Genomic DNA, 17245 nt, shown 5'->3' on the forward strand with positions numbered 1-17245 from the left:
ATCGTGTTCGTACATAAAATATTAGCTTTTTATCATAATATCTGGTTGAGGAAATACAACGTAAAAAATATGACCTTTGAAAGAAGTAAATTGAAGTTATACCTAATAAATAAATAGGTATATCATGTAGGTAAAATTTTAATAAAATATATATTTTAAATAGATAAATATATTGCAAAAAATAGACCTCGGTTTTTTTCTCTTGCGGATAATAAATGCATAGTAACGTATGAAAGCGTCCGCGAGGCAACCGGCTTCATTGGAATAAAACCTGTGACTGCCAAAACTCTTAGTCATCACACTGGGAAGTGGTGATAGGTGGGTCTTTCTGAGGGTGCTGTGCTTTGTAAATATTGAGGTAAAAAAGTGCTAATCTAATTAGTCAACTTTCAATATTTGATTGTGACTTTTGACTTAGTAAGAAATGTATGGAAGGAAACTAATAAATTGTGCATGCTTCTTCAATGCCATGTCGCTGACTAGTTTGAATTACACTATCAGATAACAGGACAGTGAAATTTAACCTCTATCCGGATTTAAATAAGTTTAACAGAGAACACTACTCCCATAAATAATTGATATAAAAATTAAATCTTTCAGTGACAGGTTAGACACTAAAGGAAATTGAGAAACTTAAAGGATTGGTCCATATTGAAATTGAAAGAAAACGAGAAGTTAAATGAGAATTCTCAATGGTATCTTGATTTATTTTTTTTAGAATGAAGTGAAGCATTGAAACCTATGTAGCTACAAAGGTTATAAGCACAAATAAAAATAAAAAACAGTGCTTATATGTATTCAACATTCTTAATCAAATCGTACGTAAACAAGAAGAGATAATTTTCTAATTGAAAATAAAACCTTATTTCTCCAGTACAATAAAATACGAACACAGGATCGAGAGAAACATCTTATTGCGTTTTTTGTTACACATTCGTATGCTGATATCAGACCCCTAATAAAAATAAATGGGATCTCGCCTGATCTAAATATTAGGATACAAATTCTAGAGAACCAAATAGATCTTTTCACATACATAAAGTATTCTACAATCGTTGAAACGTTACGTTGGCTTGCTTTCTGAAAATCTTTGCAACGTTTGAATAGCTCGGTTTATTTTATTGAGCTTGCAGAACTTTGTATTTCTTATTGACTCGAATATTGGACGGTTGAGTTAGTTTATTTTTATTATATAGGTAAACATTACTTCTTACTTAAAATCGCAATATATTTTGGACGACAAAATTAATATAAAGCCAATTTCCTATCGACTAAATCACACTGTTGTGGCAACATTACATATGTTATAGATACGAACTATCGATAAAAATAAATGAGACTACATTTTTATATCACACTAGAACAAAACAAGGAAACAGATAACGCACGCATAAACCTTGAAATCTCGCCACTGAAACAATTCCGAGGATTATTACGGAAAACTGCTGTTACTCGCGTTAACGTACGATATGAGCCAACGAACGCGCGTAGAGCCCGTACCACGCCTAAGTTATATTGGATTCATTCACATTATTCGCACTCTGTTCCATTTTAAACGAAATACGGAAAGTATCTAAATTGAGCCGCTAGTTCGGTACAATTTACTGTTTTGTATGTAAAACGGTGCTGTTGAAATCGCTGTTATAAATCGTACGTGTTATCTGTGAAAAGGGTACTGTCCTTGTAAGCTATGTGGATCTGATTAACTTGAATTAGGACTGTGATTGAAAGGTCATGACTGTCTCTTCTGTAGTTTTTTTTTGTACAACAATATTTGTCTCTACTTTCGTTCTGTAGGTTAGTTAGTATTTTATACATGAAATTATCACTTAGATTCATTGATTATAGATACGTATACATTAGATTGTTTGCCTCGAAATTATTTGATAGTTTTTCGTTAATTATTTTGTCCTCGTATTACTGTTAAAGTGCTCCTCAGTTTTATATTCTAGTATAAAATTTCAATTTCATTTTTGTTTCTAAAGAAATATATCACCCTCACATAATCGCAAAAATAAAAACTTTTTAACTACAATTATATATTCACTATTATATCATAACTTTTTATTATTCATGAAGTATAAAGTCGTAGAATTTTCAAATACTTTTCAGGTTCATTGCTCGCCGCACATCGTAAAGTAAGAATGTTTATGTAAATTCGATGTTTTATTTTAGGTATCTCTCGAGAGATACTTACGAGTATCAGGACTGTTGTGGAACCTAAAAGGACGTTTGAATTTAAATGATTGTCTTTTGTTTCAGTTCCATTGTTTTATTCATGGAAATATTACACACGTCACCTACATTATGATGATTATAAAAGTTGTCTTTTACTCAATTATTAGTCAGCATTCTAGCTTCGACTAAAATTATCAATGATAAACTTTGAAATGCAGTATTTATCATAACTTATAAGTCAATATACGGAATATACCACCGTATAAGTTACTCCGCCCGTTACTCTTAGCGGAAAGCAATCACAGAAAAACTATAAACAATTATCAATTGAACGGTTCTATTTTTGGTACCAAAATCATTGAACAACAACTCGGGACAATCATCAATCTATTAGACTATCATCCTGTTTAGGTTAAATTTTGAATATGTACTTATTACAATAATCAATCCGTACAAAAATATAATTATACTCACTATGTTATTTTATCTACGGCCACAGTGTTCATGTAAACTTGTGCAGAGGCTACAGTCAATAGGCACTTTATGCGCTATCTATACACCTTATGGATTTGCAGAGGCCAATCCGCAGCTAAAACCGCTCTCTTGGCAACGGGTATGGACAAACCGCTACAAGCTATTACGTATATATAACTTTATATGTACCACTAGTAGACGAAGTTAAAACCACGTCCAATACAGAGACAACCTATACTCAATACTACATATGTACACATGAAAACTTGTTAACATTAACATCCAATGCTAATATTATAACTTATTTATGCTAAAGGCATATTATAATATTAATGATTATTTCACAGACAAACGGAGATGGCAGCTCTGAAGTGGAATACAAGTGTTTTTCTTTTGCATTTTTCGGTGTTTTCTATTGATATTTATTTAAAAAATATTGAACTGTATAATTGTAAATTATATTAATACTAGCTTCCGCCAGCGGCTTCGCCCGCGTGGTGTGTTGATAAAAAGTAGCCTATGTGTTAATCCAGGGTATCACGTATCTACATACCAAATTTCAATCAAATCGGTCCAGCCGTTTTTACGTGAATAAATAACAAACATACATCCATACATTCTCACAAACTTTCACATTTATAATATAAGTAGGAAGTAAATTGTAATAGCAAGCTGTGTTACTAGGATGTTGTTCTTCACCGCTTCTTCTTTCCAGCCATAACACTAGGAAGTGGTGAAAGGAGGGTTTTGGGGGTGCTGTCATTTTTGTAATTTTGACGTTAAAAAGTGCTAATCTAATTAGCCTACTTTAATATACGATTTTGACTTCGACTTTATATAGTTGAAGAATGTTTCTTTGTTTGATAGCGGTAATCCTAAGAACTACTAGATTTAAATAATTATTTCAGTGGTAGATAACGTACTTATTGAGGAAGGCTACAGAGTAGTTTATATCCGGGTGTGTGATAGGTACAATACCTATGGCGCACAGGTGATTTGTTAATATGTAAGAAGATCTAGACACACGGCAGTGTGTCCGCCAAGTTCGAGCAAAAAAAGCGACACACCGGCCGTGGGTTATATTACACGAACCATTTCGGGCCAAATTCGACCCCCCTATAACTCAAAATCTATTTTATTTACACATTTCAAATTTCTAGTATCTGTTGAGACCCCCTCACTTATCTAAAATACAAAATTTCATTAATATACCTATTGTAGGTCTTGAGATATTGACGTCAGAAAATCGCTATTTTTACTATACACTCACTGATTCACTGACTCACTCATCAAAAACCTAGACCACTTCCAATAGTCGTATTGACTTGAAAGGAGATGGCCAAAAAAAAACCCAGAGTCGACAGGAACTTCATATGTATGATTGGATTCAGTATAATTTGTGGATTTTAAAAAGTATTTCAAAACATCTAAAAACCATGGGGTTCTCTTTTTATAACGTTTTTTCGATCAAGATTTTAGTTCACAAAAAAGTTTACTTTTACTGTTTGATGTTCGTTAGAAGTTGAATGCAGACTCGTGATTGGACCGTTTTACATTGCTAAGTCATTTGTTATATTTGACAATGTCACATGGCGCGATTTTCAAAGACAATTTCTCCAAAAACATTTCATAGCCAGTTGTGAAGGTTGCATGTAACTGCGAAACCTCTCCAAGTAGGTAAGGTCGGTGCTTAATCGTATCTGGAGTGGTTAAATACAAGACCTTTTAATCACCAGGCCAACTCTGAAACTATGGGGTTGTTACTATAGGCTTGTATAATGTTAGTTTACTTTGCTTTTTTATGTCCCTTGATGTTAATAATCTTTAAAATCAACATATATTCAACATAACCTATTTTTGCGATAATATGAAATAGCTCCTATACCCCATGGATTTCAGTCTGGATTTTTTGGCACCATCAAAGGTCTATCATAAAGAACCTATTGGTAACCATTTCATTGCTGTCGATTCTGGGTTTTTTTTCTATGAAAATTTGGCCATCTCCTTTGGCATGGAGGTAGGTCTTTATGTCAAGGTAAAGGGAAAAATCTGAAAATGGCCAAGTGTGAGTCGGTTTCAAAATAATGAAGGTGTAAAATACCCAGTGTAAATTTATACCCCTAAGGAACTAAAACGAACTAAATTTATCTATATTTATATAATGTATCTTCGAATGGTCGTACCGATCTGAAATTCGTTACAAAGGTTTGTATTTAGTCAAAGTAAAAATCTGAAAACGGCCAAGTGTGAGTCACTTTCGAAAATAACGAATGTGTAACTTTGATCCACGAACATAATATATGATAACATGTCATGTCAGTCAGTTGGTAAATCTAGTCCATTTAGTTAATCTAGTTCATTTCTTTGTAAGAAGCATAGTGCATATTCAAAAATCTGAAAGATAGTATAAATGAGACATTTCCTTAACTAACTTAATCATAAGAAAAAAATAAAATAAACAACCTTACAAAAATAAATCCCACCCAAAACAAAAATGTGAAAGGCTGCCAAGTTCGATAATATGGAAATCCTTCGCCTATAAAAGAAGTGAGATCTGAATAAGTACCAAGTTCCATACACATACCTCAGTTAAAAATAGTTACTTTTTAATAATGTTACTTGGCAAGTTTTAATAGAAAATTAAATACTTGATTCATTGCGTTTAGTAGGTTTATAAGAAGGTGTGTGAAAACTTGCCAAGTAACATCATTAAAAAGTAACTATTTTTAACTGAGGTATGTGTATGGAACTTGGTACTTATTCAGATCTCACTTCTTTTATAGGCGAAGGATTTCCATATTATCGAACTTGGCAGCCTTTCACATTTTTGTTTTGGGTGGGATTCTATATTACAGCACTAAGCAATGTACCTATCGATGGACACTGAGGAAGGACAGATGTCACTGATGCATATAACTGAGCTTTTAAAGATAAGAACTCCAAGAGAAATATAAGACGAAATTTGGTTTTTAGATGGCTCAATATTGAACGTCGTTATTTAATTAATTATTGTTCTTTATTTATTGCACACAAATTCATTCATTTTGATACCCGGAAAACGGATATTTTATGTACAATGGCGAGCTTAACCCAATGTTGTTATTTTTTTACATGATGTCATAATATGAAAACTTCCACTTTTATCATTCTAGTTAAGAACTGATACAGTTACATTTTTGATTGGTAAATGAACGATTTGTTATCATTAAATAGTAAACACCCTTTTGTTTGATTGGTTTGTGTTACAATTAGTTTCAGTCGCGGTTTCACCCACTTCCTAGGGGCTTGCCGCATCCGGATAAAAAGAAGTACCTACCTAATCATCATACACACACACACACACATAATCGTGGCTAATTGATAATCCCTTCTATTCCATTAAAGAATTCCTACAGTATAAGTTCCCGAAATAATTGTATATTTAAGATAAAATGTTTTTTGCATGTCATTATATTATGACTGAATACTGAACTAATTGACATTTTGTAACACCTTGTATATAACTGTATTCATTTGCAAATAAATCCTTTGACTTTGACTTTGACTTTGACATACTACACACTCAAAAACGTTTGCAATGATATAAGTTTGATATATTGTGTGATGTAATGTTCCACGTATTTCTTTTTTACATAGGGCGACCGTATTCACGACCTCCTCAAGCCAGTTACTCGATACCCTTGGTAAGTCTGGTTGTAAGACTTACTGGTCTCTGAATACCCGTAACGACTTGCAAAATTCTTTCAAAATTGAATCTTTGGAATTATAGTTAGCGTCATAGCAGTACTGCTATGACTTTTGGCGATAAATCTAATCTAGGCATTAGGACCTCCCTTTCCTCTATCAATATCATTGCTCGCGATATACGTTCAAAGGTACAAAGAATTTAACCATATGCGTTAGATTAAGATTTGCAGCTTGATTCAAATGACTGACGCCAGATGTATAGATCATGTCTTATTTATAGACTTTTCACCCCAGCAGCTTTGACTTTAATTTTGATTAAAGTTCAATTGAACGGTAAAAAGGAAAGTCCAAAGGCTCCAATTATCTTTTTTTTAATTATAAAGACTTCCTTTCGTTGTATTGAGATTGATTTCAACTATCTTTTCCTTAATGGAGGAACAATGCTTAAGAATGTTATCAAATATTTCGAGAATGAGTCAGTAGTGACATAATGCATGTACTTTGATATTTTGATAACTGTTGAGGATAAGATTGTAAATTTTGGTTATCTCAATAAATATATTCAAACCAAAAAATATGTTAAGTTCAAGGTAAAGTAAGATGATAAGTAGAAGCTTTGAAAACAAAATAAAAGGAAAATTACAAATTATTTAAACAGTGTGTCACCACGATCAGTTTTCCCTTTTTGTTAGAACTAAGAATTTTGCGATAAAAAGTGTTTTGTTTTTAAACTTTGTTCTCAAAATACCGAAACAATCATGGTCTTAGGGGATCTATCGTCCAGGGTTCACCTGGTTAGCAACAGTCTCGTGTCAACTGTGCGTTCATGTTCTACGTGAGCCTCAAAGAGATCACATCATAATTGGAGGAACCCCTTAGGGACAAGGCCTGTTAGTGCTACAGGATTGCTCGAAAGAGACCGTAGCCCTGGGACCCAAAGGCCTTCAAACAGACCATAACTACAGCGGGACGGGTCGTCTGATAATTTCCCACTTACCATAAGTACCGGTAACAGTATGCAGAGAGAGAGAGGTAGAACTTTATTTTTCTAATTATTTAAATCAGTATTTCCTCAATAAAGATAAGCCACAAATATAATATATTCAATAAATAATGAATAAAGTAGGATTAAGCCGCAGACAAAAGTAATCAGTATTTAATTAGCTAGTCTAACTCAGACAATAAAGACCTCACAGTTATATACGTATGTGTCCTCTTAATATTATTCTATTTTTATTGAATCCGAATTTAAATGGTACTTTTTATGGGAAATCATCAAATGACTCCTCCCGCTCTGGGTTAGCAACGGTGAGGGTGTGTCAGTCAGTTAACCATCATGTTCCTTCATAGGCCTTCTATGAACTAGGGCCGCTGTTATTCTTTCCAACCATCCCACAGCCCCGGCAAGACTCAAACGAGACTGTATTAATAACACTGGAGCATGCCACATGAGCAATACAAAGAAAAAGAAACTATAAAGTACTTAGACTCACTAATATAAATTTAATGGAGACCACAATGTCGTCGGCTGCTTCAGATTACTCCGTATGGTCACCACGATGACAGCTCAGATTGAGACAATGCTAATCAAGTACAATGCTAATCACGTGGCCGAATGGGCGATATCCTAAATTCATAAGGCTAGAACTTGCTGGAATGGCTCATAATATACCTACTAATAAAATTATGAGTAACGTTTATAATGAAGAAGCATTTACGATGAATTGTTTAGAATGTACACTCATAGATACTTTTTTTATTTCAGTGATCGTAACGATGAGTTTTAAAATACTTGTATAATGTTTCATTGATCATATACGGATATTAAAGTATTAGGTATTATCTCTGCAAGAAATGTCTGGATACTAGACATAGTTCGACGATTTTCATTTTGTTTATTTTTCGTCATAGTATTTTTTTTTCAAATCGGCCTATAAGAGCCCTTTCCAAATGCGTCGAAACATACAATAATGAGGTTGTAACGGAGTAGTTACCTCCAAATATACAGAGACAGATACATCTTACATGTAGTTATAATTGCACGTTATTCATATGCATTACATGACAACACTAACGGTATTGCGTATGCAAACTTCGTGCGACATTTGGTACATAAATACCAACACATGTATATTATGTATAACGACTTGTATACATCATTCAGGAACTAGCTTCTAGAATCCAGTGAGTGAACACGTAAGTTTAAGTATTTAACTGTCGCTCCAGCTAAGTACTGCAGCTTCGAGACGGCTTTTTATGCAAAAACTAAAGCCTCGTACGCACAACAGCGATGCATGACATTATGTAAGCGTTGAAGTACTCTGGCAGTGAGAAGCGACGACACGAAGTTTGGAATATACTTACAGCCAAAATGCAACTTAGCATGCGAATAATTATAGTCCATATTACCAAAATTTTAGGCTTACCGTATACTTACAAATCAAGTCACTGTGCATTCTATAAAATGTGGGTTATGGTAAAGAATCAAAATGGTTGTCTACTCTAGACTGAAACTAGACTAGCCTTTTTTTTAATTTTGCCTTGTCTTCGGCGTAAAAAGAAGGCGTGGTTTTCTACGCTAAGTTAATATTTTCTTATTGTAACGTAAGATTATAATGTTATCAGATTTTCTCATGCTATAGTTCCGGTGTGTCCGAAAAATTCCACGAACAAACTTTCTGAGTCATAAACCCGACATAAACGTGAATAAAATAATGATAGCAATCGTAAAACTATTTCGAAGTTCAATAAAATTACACAAAACATGAGTCACGAGTGTCGTAACAGGAAAATGGTGGCCATATTTTTGGTCAATGTGTATGATAAATGTCGATAACGATATAGATAGTATACGATATATATTGATAACATAGCAAGTTTACTTTGAAAAGATTAGATAAAGCGCTGTTAATTTTTTCGATACGCTTTGTCTCTCCTATGTAAGCTTAGTTGTGTGTAATCAGACTTCAGAATCGTCGCGTAGTGTTCACTGAAAATATGGAAAAGATTGTGATTTTGTTCGCTCTCGCTGTTTGCGGTAAGTAAAAAGCTTTCACAAATAATTTATGTTAATTTTGTTAATAAATAACCTTAATGAAAAGTTGTATAAAATATCTATTAAGTATAGTTTTTTAATCATAAAAAAACAGTATTTATTTTTTGAATTATCTAGTATGTATGTTATGGACCATGTGATTAATTCGGGCATTATTTATAATGCCCGAGCATTATGAATAATGTCTAGCTTCATCGGGCCAAGTGATTAATAACTATCTTAACTTCATTATTTATCACATTGCACGGGCATTATTATATTGCTACATGATAGTTGGGCAATTTGATAATAAAGCTATATTTTATGCGGTGCGAGGGTGGCAGTTGTTCTAATAAATAAATCCTGTGACTTGCTACATATTTTATGATTATTGTTTTAAATTATATGTTCTATTTTAATGGGAAATTATAAGTCTAGCCAAAAAAATATTAATTGGACAATTGTCATCTAATTTACTAACTCGGCCTCGTTTTTCTTGATCTCATTTTTCTTGGCTCGTTTTTTTATGGTAGAATTTAATTTGGATTCTAAACATTGTATTAAAAACTGAACTTAGTGACGAAAACGAATCGCTGCAAAACCGACTCCACGTAGTCTTGTCTGCCCTACCCCTAGAGTGCAATTCAAAACCGCGTAGGCACGGAGGGGCGAGGCGGCCTGCGAGCTGAGGCGCAGGTAGTTGAAGCGCTCGCCGCCGCGGCTGAGGCTGGCCGGCCGAGCCGGCCAGCAAGCCGAAGCTGCGGTGGTGAGCGTGAAAACCATCTGCGACGATAAGCTCGCATGGGACCGCCGGGGACCCGCAGTGCCGGAGCCGTGACAGAAGCCATGCTTGCTGCATGTTGCATGCTTACTTTGCTATGCTCTGTCAATTGATATGGGATGTGTTTTATTTAGTTTATTTTAAGTTAAATGTCAATAACAATAAAAAATATGAAATTAAATATGTTTGTATTACTTTGCCCAAAAGGTCACGGGCAATATGTATAGTGGCCGGTCAATTTGATTGTTTGAATAATTATTATCAAATTGCACTCTCATATTGGGCATTATTCATAATGACCGGGCATTATGTATACTGTCCAATTTATCACTTGGTCCATAACATGTATATACCGAAACATAGGATTGTAATTGTCATATTTTTTGCAGGAGCAACTGCAATCAGTTTCGAATCAACAGCCAGAATTTCGGGCGGAGGTAACGCGTTAGTGAATCAGTTTCCATATGCAGTAAGTTGATAAGATATTGATAAATTATATACGAAAATGCACACTATATGCCTTTTAACACCATTTTCAAGGTAGAACCACTTTTACCTATTTAATAAAAAAATGTCACGATGACATATCAAAATGGTATAAGGGAATTTGTTCTGGAATCCGGACGGGCGTGCCAAAGGATTCCGTGCTTACCACAACTCGGTCATTCTTGTGATTCGCTTATTTTATTCAAATTCCAACGTTTAGGTGACTTTATTCTATAAGTAAGTTGTACTTAATCGAAATACTCAAAACCGATATCAATCTGTTGTTAAAGCAATGGATGATAAGAACAAAGCATCTTGTCATGAGTAGCTCCTGTGTTTTTGAAAAAGCTCATTTAATTTTGAGAAGAAAGCCTGAAAACTAGTCCTTTCAAAAGGAATTGGGTTGCTCTGCTGATTGTGTTCAGGAAGTCAGATAGACAGTCGTTCCTATTAAAACACGGGCACTCAACTGCAACCGGTTAGACTGAAAGCCTACAGGCAACCCAAACATATTTTGAAAAAGGCTAGGCAGATGATATGTATGAAAGTAATATAACTGATTTATTGTTTTCGATCATTTACCTGTTTCGGTTGTTAATCTTTTTTTGCAAATGACCTTCTCTTGATAATACAATTCTTATCAAAGACAAAAATACCACAAATACCTATTTTATTTAGACAGAATAGTATATTTACTTCGATTGGATGTCAGGGCTTGGCACTGAAATCTTATCATGGAAAATTTTACAGTTATAAACTAGTATTGTATCTTTATGGGCATTTAAACTTATCTACTAGGTTAGTGTAGTATTCATAATTTAGGTAACTGTCATTAAGTAGGTACCTGAGGAATTTGGTCCAAAATAACATATTTATAGGTATATACTTTAAAAGTAGGCATAAAGAAAATATTTTGTTAGAAAAAAACAATTCTAAGTATTCATTCTTTATCACGTTAATCTACTGGATATCAATTACTTATTATCTTCGATGTATTAATATTTTCGCATTTGTTTTGCTTATAAATAGCTTTATCTGGTTATACTTACCAAATAAAAATATGTAATATTATAGGTGCAAGCCCCCAAAGGTCTCATGTTCAGAATCTCATAAATGTAGTCATAAAAGTGCAATTTGTATCATTGGAACACGCATAATCAGCAAAAAAATCAAAAGTACAAAATTTGAATTATACCTCCAATCCTGTTATGTTACTGGTCGAATAAGTGCATTGATACTTTTATTACTGAGAAAAGGTTTAATTTTTATTTCTAACATCAATTTACTAGACGAAAAATGGCCAAGTAAGGTTGGCCAAGATAAGTGGATTCAATTGTACCTAAAACAACTAGAGTAATAAAGGGATCGAATCGTACCTACGTCAAGTAATATGGCCGACTCAATGGTGCCTAAAAGTTAGAAGGGTGTTAGAGAAAACCCCGAAAAAATCTTATCGAAAAAGAATTCTTTTGTTTCAAAGGCCACTTTCTGAAAAACGTGACTCAACTGATAAAATAGTAAGCTGATTAAGCATTATTAACATATATTTGTTTCCATGTTATCAGTAAAATCATATTTGATTAGGTGTATAACATTGTGTAATAACTAATTTAATTATTGTTTCTGAATTTATCATAATTACTTGCAGCTTATTATTTTTAGCACTGAGGGATTATGTACAAAACTGCGTCAATATTATTTATATGATATAGATAGAAGTAATATAAATAAGAAGTAAATAATATAGAAGTTATATACTTTTCGTTGAACTCCTGATCAATTACGATAATCTTTAATATTGCAATGCAATAATACAAAAAAATCCTTTACATATATACGTTTAAAATTATTTAGATCAACAGCATAATGATATTATGATAGTCGACTTCATAGTTACTGTGGTATACGCTATAATAATAAAAAAAGTTTGAAGCCTGTTGCAAGGCTTCAAACTTTTCAACTAATACGTGGAGACCGTACAAATTATGTATCTTGATTCCATCCTGTAAGAACATACCTATTTAATTTTCCTAAGTACAGTATAAAGAAAAAAAGATTTTCAGCATTTTTAAGGTTTGGAATGCATTTGTTCGTTAAGGAAAAAAAGATTTAAAAAATACGAAATACACTCCTTAAAGTGGACTTTGTTTTGTGAGTTAATAGTTCTTATCAATATTTATATGAATAATCTTGTTTCAGGTATCATTGCAGCAAATTAACCTACTAAATGAGTACACCAGGGGCCACGCGTGTGGTGGTGTTTTGATCACGTACCAACACGTCTTGACTGCGGCTTCTTGTATTCAGCCAAGAGGGTCAGTTGAATTACTTTTTTTCTATTTTACATACTAAGTATCTAAGCGGCTGTCGCTTCCCGTGATCAAAGGGCTGGCGAGGCCATTACCTTGGACAAAGCGTGGCCAATGCCAGACTTTTGGGCACACTCCCACTCGACTTACGATGATTATTAAGTATTTTAAATAACAATGATTCATTGAACAAAGTAGGTAAGGTCCATTATACACGATGGATAATCTTTATTCAAATAATTAATGCTAAACTAACTATGTAAGTCTGTCTGTCACTCCAAAACGACTGAAACGGGTACTCAGATGGTCTAGAGTCAATCAGAGAAATTAATCTGAAATTATAAATTTACTGGTACCTACGTGGTCACCGGGGTAACAAATAAAGACGAATTAATTCTTAATACTTGTACAATTGACTGTTCTCTTTTACCCTATTAATAGTCTACATCGTTGACTAAACTGTGTGCTAAGTAATAAATCTTTCAGTGACTCTGGTAACTTTGCTAAGATTCTGTGAACTTATCTGATTAACTTAGTGATATCTATCTTCACATGTTATCTAAGAAGCTAGTTAATGTAACGTACAACGGAATTACATTAGTTGATTAGATATAAAATTATAGTTTTTGATTTCCTTCTTTACCGACTTGTTACTGTCGAAGACATATTTAGAAGTATTTCTGCTATGAATTTCCTTATTTCGAATTGTTTGTTTGATATTTCAAATTTTTATATTTATTTCAACTTAAAAGTTAGCATCAAGATTTATTTGATGAAACAGTCTGTGCAAAATTGAACTGAAGAAAATTACAAAACGTTTCTATTTGTTTACAAATATTCTCCTTTTATTGCAGGTCACAGGGGCAGATAATACCAAACCAATACAGGGTGTTTGCTGGTTCAATTTCTCTAACAAACGATACTAATGCTGATTTAATCAGAACACCAGCCAACTTTACTGTGCACCCCAACTACACGGGATACCCTGCTTTGGCCAACAATCTTGCTATTATCACGGTAAGTGTGTACTGAATGAAAACTTAGATAGATATATTCTTTATTAGGTTCATCAATTTTAAATTTTTGATCTTAAATCTAGTTAGTTCACTTCAAATTATTTTACTTAGCTTTAGTTCAAATGCAAGAACCATCAGTTTTTCTGTGAGTGTGTTCTGTAGATCAAGGTTCAGATATTCTGAAGCGAGAAAGAACCACGGCCCCGATACTAAATGTTCTTAGAGGTGCTAAAAGGGTCTCGATTTAGTTACCTACGTTTATAGGTTATTGCGATTTGTTAGAGAATAGATCACGTCTAGTACATGACTTAACTATGTATATTAACAAAGTCTATAAAAGTTTATTTGCAAAACGATATCATTGTGAGCATCAACAATAAATTTTCCAACACACTCATCAATTATATCAAAGTAATGACTAATAATTTAATATGACATGTTTTTTGTTGTCTTTGCTCTTTGATAATGATTTGATAACGTAAACGTGATAAAGCTTTCTATGAATTTTTGTTTAATCAATAGTTTTTTTGGGTTGGGTACTAAATTGCTTAATGGAATAACAGTTAAAATTTAATGACTCATTAGAGTTATTGAACATGGTTTTTTTGATTGGTTCTATATCCATTCTTAATATGTCGTTGATATATCTATATATGGCTTATATATTTATATATTAATTGGATTAATTATACCTAAATCGTTAGCTTACGAAAAACTGTTTTCGTTATGTCTTTTATTCTTGAATTTCTAAATAAATATTGTACAAACGTCAAGTTTTTTGTATTCATATACGGAAGGAGGTTATAATGAATATATATTTTTCAGCTTCTCAGTGCATTCCCCGCTCATGCTGTGACTCCAATCTCCTTACCATCAGCAACCTTCGACCCAGCTGACTTCACTATCTGCAACGTCGTTGGATGGGGAGCTCAAAATAACTCAGCCTCTGTAAGTTGCATTAAATTATTATTTATTTATTTTACTGTTTATGTAGGTACAATAAGAGTTACAATAAAAAAGAGATACAGACAGGCTGTGTAAAAAGAAAAGAAGTTATAACCAATATAATCACGAGGATTTAAGACATTTTATACCTATGCTAAAACTTCTCAATTGTAAATCTATCTAAACTCTTGAAATATTTTACACAATACACGGCCTGTATACATGAAATAATTTTAACCTGTTTAAACAACAATAGTTATTTGTTATACAAGAGTGCAAAGTTGCTTTTTAACCGCGGGCTCAATTTTGATGACCGAGCTAGCGAAGGATCCTAAAATTGAAACACGAGCGTAGCGAGTGTTTCAACAATTAGAATCCTGAGCGATAGCGAGGGAATCAAAAGAGCACAAGGTGAAAAATCTTTGCAGTCGAGTGCAACACGTCACTTTTCATCCCACCTCATCGAGGAAATTTCTAAACTCAAAAAAAGAAAATGGCTCGCACGTCACACATGGCAAATTAAAAGGTGTACCTATTAATATTTATTTATGCAAAAACTCAGTTTTAAAATGTAATGAGGTTTAAGATCGACCTCAAAACAATAAAAAATAATAATTTCATCCCACTTCGTCGAGAAAATGACTAAATGCAAAAAATCAAAATGGCGCGCACATATGAGTATCAAATTAAAAAGAGGTATCTACCTATTAAAGTTAATTTATTTGAAAACTCAGTTTAAAAATGAAAAGAGGTTAAAAATCTATGTAAAAACAATAATAAAAATTACTTAATTAATTGAATAATTATTTTAAGCAGTATTTTATTTGTTTAATATGTATTTGTTTGAAGTTTTATCAAGATTGTCACGAATGGAGTATTGCACACGATGTTCTAAATTCAAATCACTTGGCCGCTCTAGAGGATAAAAACGGTTTTTGCGCTCAGATATCAAAGGGTAAAACTACTCTTTCCGAGATGGTGGGATGAAAACAAATTTTTCTTTGTTCACTTTCAGGCTAGCGTTAATCTGAGGTACGCTTCGAAGTATATCTACAACCAGAACTTGTGCACCTTCCAATACAGCTCTTTGGAGGGCACACCCAACATTCTGCCATCTATGCTTTGCGCCACCTCCTACGACATCTTATCTGCTGGGTGCCAGGTAACTACCAAATCCATACATTTTTCATGATCAACCATCACAATTTTCCATCTTATTGTATTTCTGTAAAAAATACTAAACATTTTTGCAACATATAGGCATTATATAAATAGTGTATCTATTAATTGTAGCTTTTATTGAAGTTACTATATCTGAATCGTAAATAGTAACGTCTAATCTGCTACAATTCTTAACTATAAATTCATAATTTTTAACTACGGAAACTACCGAAAAATATCCCATTTATGCCATTGAACTTTACATAAATATTATTTTAAGATTTTAAAAGGCACTTTTATAATACTGAATGATTGAAAGAATAAATCCCTTAGATTTTTCTTTCAGTACTCCTGAATCCCAATTATTTAGGGATCAGCACTTTACTTCAAAAAATGTCACGCGTGGAGTGGGCGTATCCTAAGGATAAAACCCTGGCTCCATATTGTTATTAAGCATTTTTCATACGTTTTTCTTACTTTTTTATATTTTGAAAAATATAATCTTTCAATTTACATGGTAGATATTTCCAGCATTTCTTCGAAAAGTGCTACAAATAAATTGCTCAGTTTACATAAAATTGTTCATTATGGCCATAGTAGATCCATTTCTCTCGTACGAGTACATTAGCTAAAACTTATAAAGTCCAAAGTAACCCTAGTCCTTTCATGTACTTCTCCTATAAAACCCATACATTTTAATTAAGTATTTTCAAACCACCTTTACTTAATTAAAAATCCTTTCCCTCGCAGGGTGACATCGGCAACCCATTGGTATGCCAAGGCGGACTCACCGGTATTCTCTCGGTTCACAACAGCTGCGCAAGTTTACCGTTCCCAGAAGTATACACTCGGGTTTCCAACTACACTACCTGGATTAGGAGCGTCACTGGAGGAGCATCCACCTTCCAGCCTGCAGTAGCCACTTTGATCATCTTTGCTTTAGTTCAACTGATAACTGCTAAGGTTATTAGCTAAAGAATTACGGCTAAGATGTATGAAGTTTTTTGTTTTTAATTGAGAATGTAAGGGCCCAATTTAGACATAAGTTGAGTCTTTATTTATTCTGTTCATGAAAAAATATTGTTGAGGAGACTTTTTGTCTTTGGTACATGAACCTATTTGTCTATTTACTTTTTTAATGTTCTAAGTGTAAGTTTTAAATAAAATATTTATT

At 33.2% G+C, this 17245-nt stretch overlaps 1 protein-coding gene across 1 annotated transcript; it reads left to right on the forward strand.

Moving 5' to 3' along the window:
* The first annotated feature begins 9221 nt into the window (after positions 1–9221).
* LOC124632075 (granzyme M-like) lies at positions 9222–17245 on the forward strand. Its single transcript, XM_047166735.1, has 7 exons — positions 9222–9376; positions 10544–10623; positions 12840–12955; positions 13804–13966; positions 14791–14913; positions 15926–16072; positions 16822–17245. The coding sequence occupies exons 1-7, from the start codon at positions 9337–9339 to the stop codon at positions 17044–17046; spliced, it is 894 nt and encodes a 297-aa protein (XP_047022691.1). The 5' UTR covers positions 9222–9336; the 3' UTR covers positions 17047–17245.

This window comes from Helicoverpa zea, chromosome 7 (genome assembly GCF_022581195.2).
Source record: "Helicoverpa zea isolate HzStark_Cry1AcR chromosome 7, ilHelZeax1.1, whole genome shotgun sequence".
In the NCBI taxonomy this organism is placed as follows: domain Eukaryota; kingdom Metazoa; phylum Arthropoda; class Insecta; order Lepidoptera; family Noctuidae; genus Helicoverpa; species Helicoverpa zea.

Coding starts and splice junctions, on each gene's coding strand:
- LOC124632075 (XM_047166735.1), top strand. CDS start 9,337: ATGGAAAAGATTGTGATTTTGTTCGCTCTCGCTGTTTGCG. Junction 13,967..14,790: donor ACAATCTTGCTATTATCACG/GTAAGTGTGTAC, acceptor TATATTTTTCAG/CTTCTCAGTGCATTCCCCGC. Junction 16,073..16,821: donor TCTTATCTGCTGGGTGCCAG/GTAACTACCAAA, acceptor TTTCCCTCGCAG/GGTGACATCGGCAACCCATT.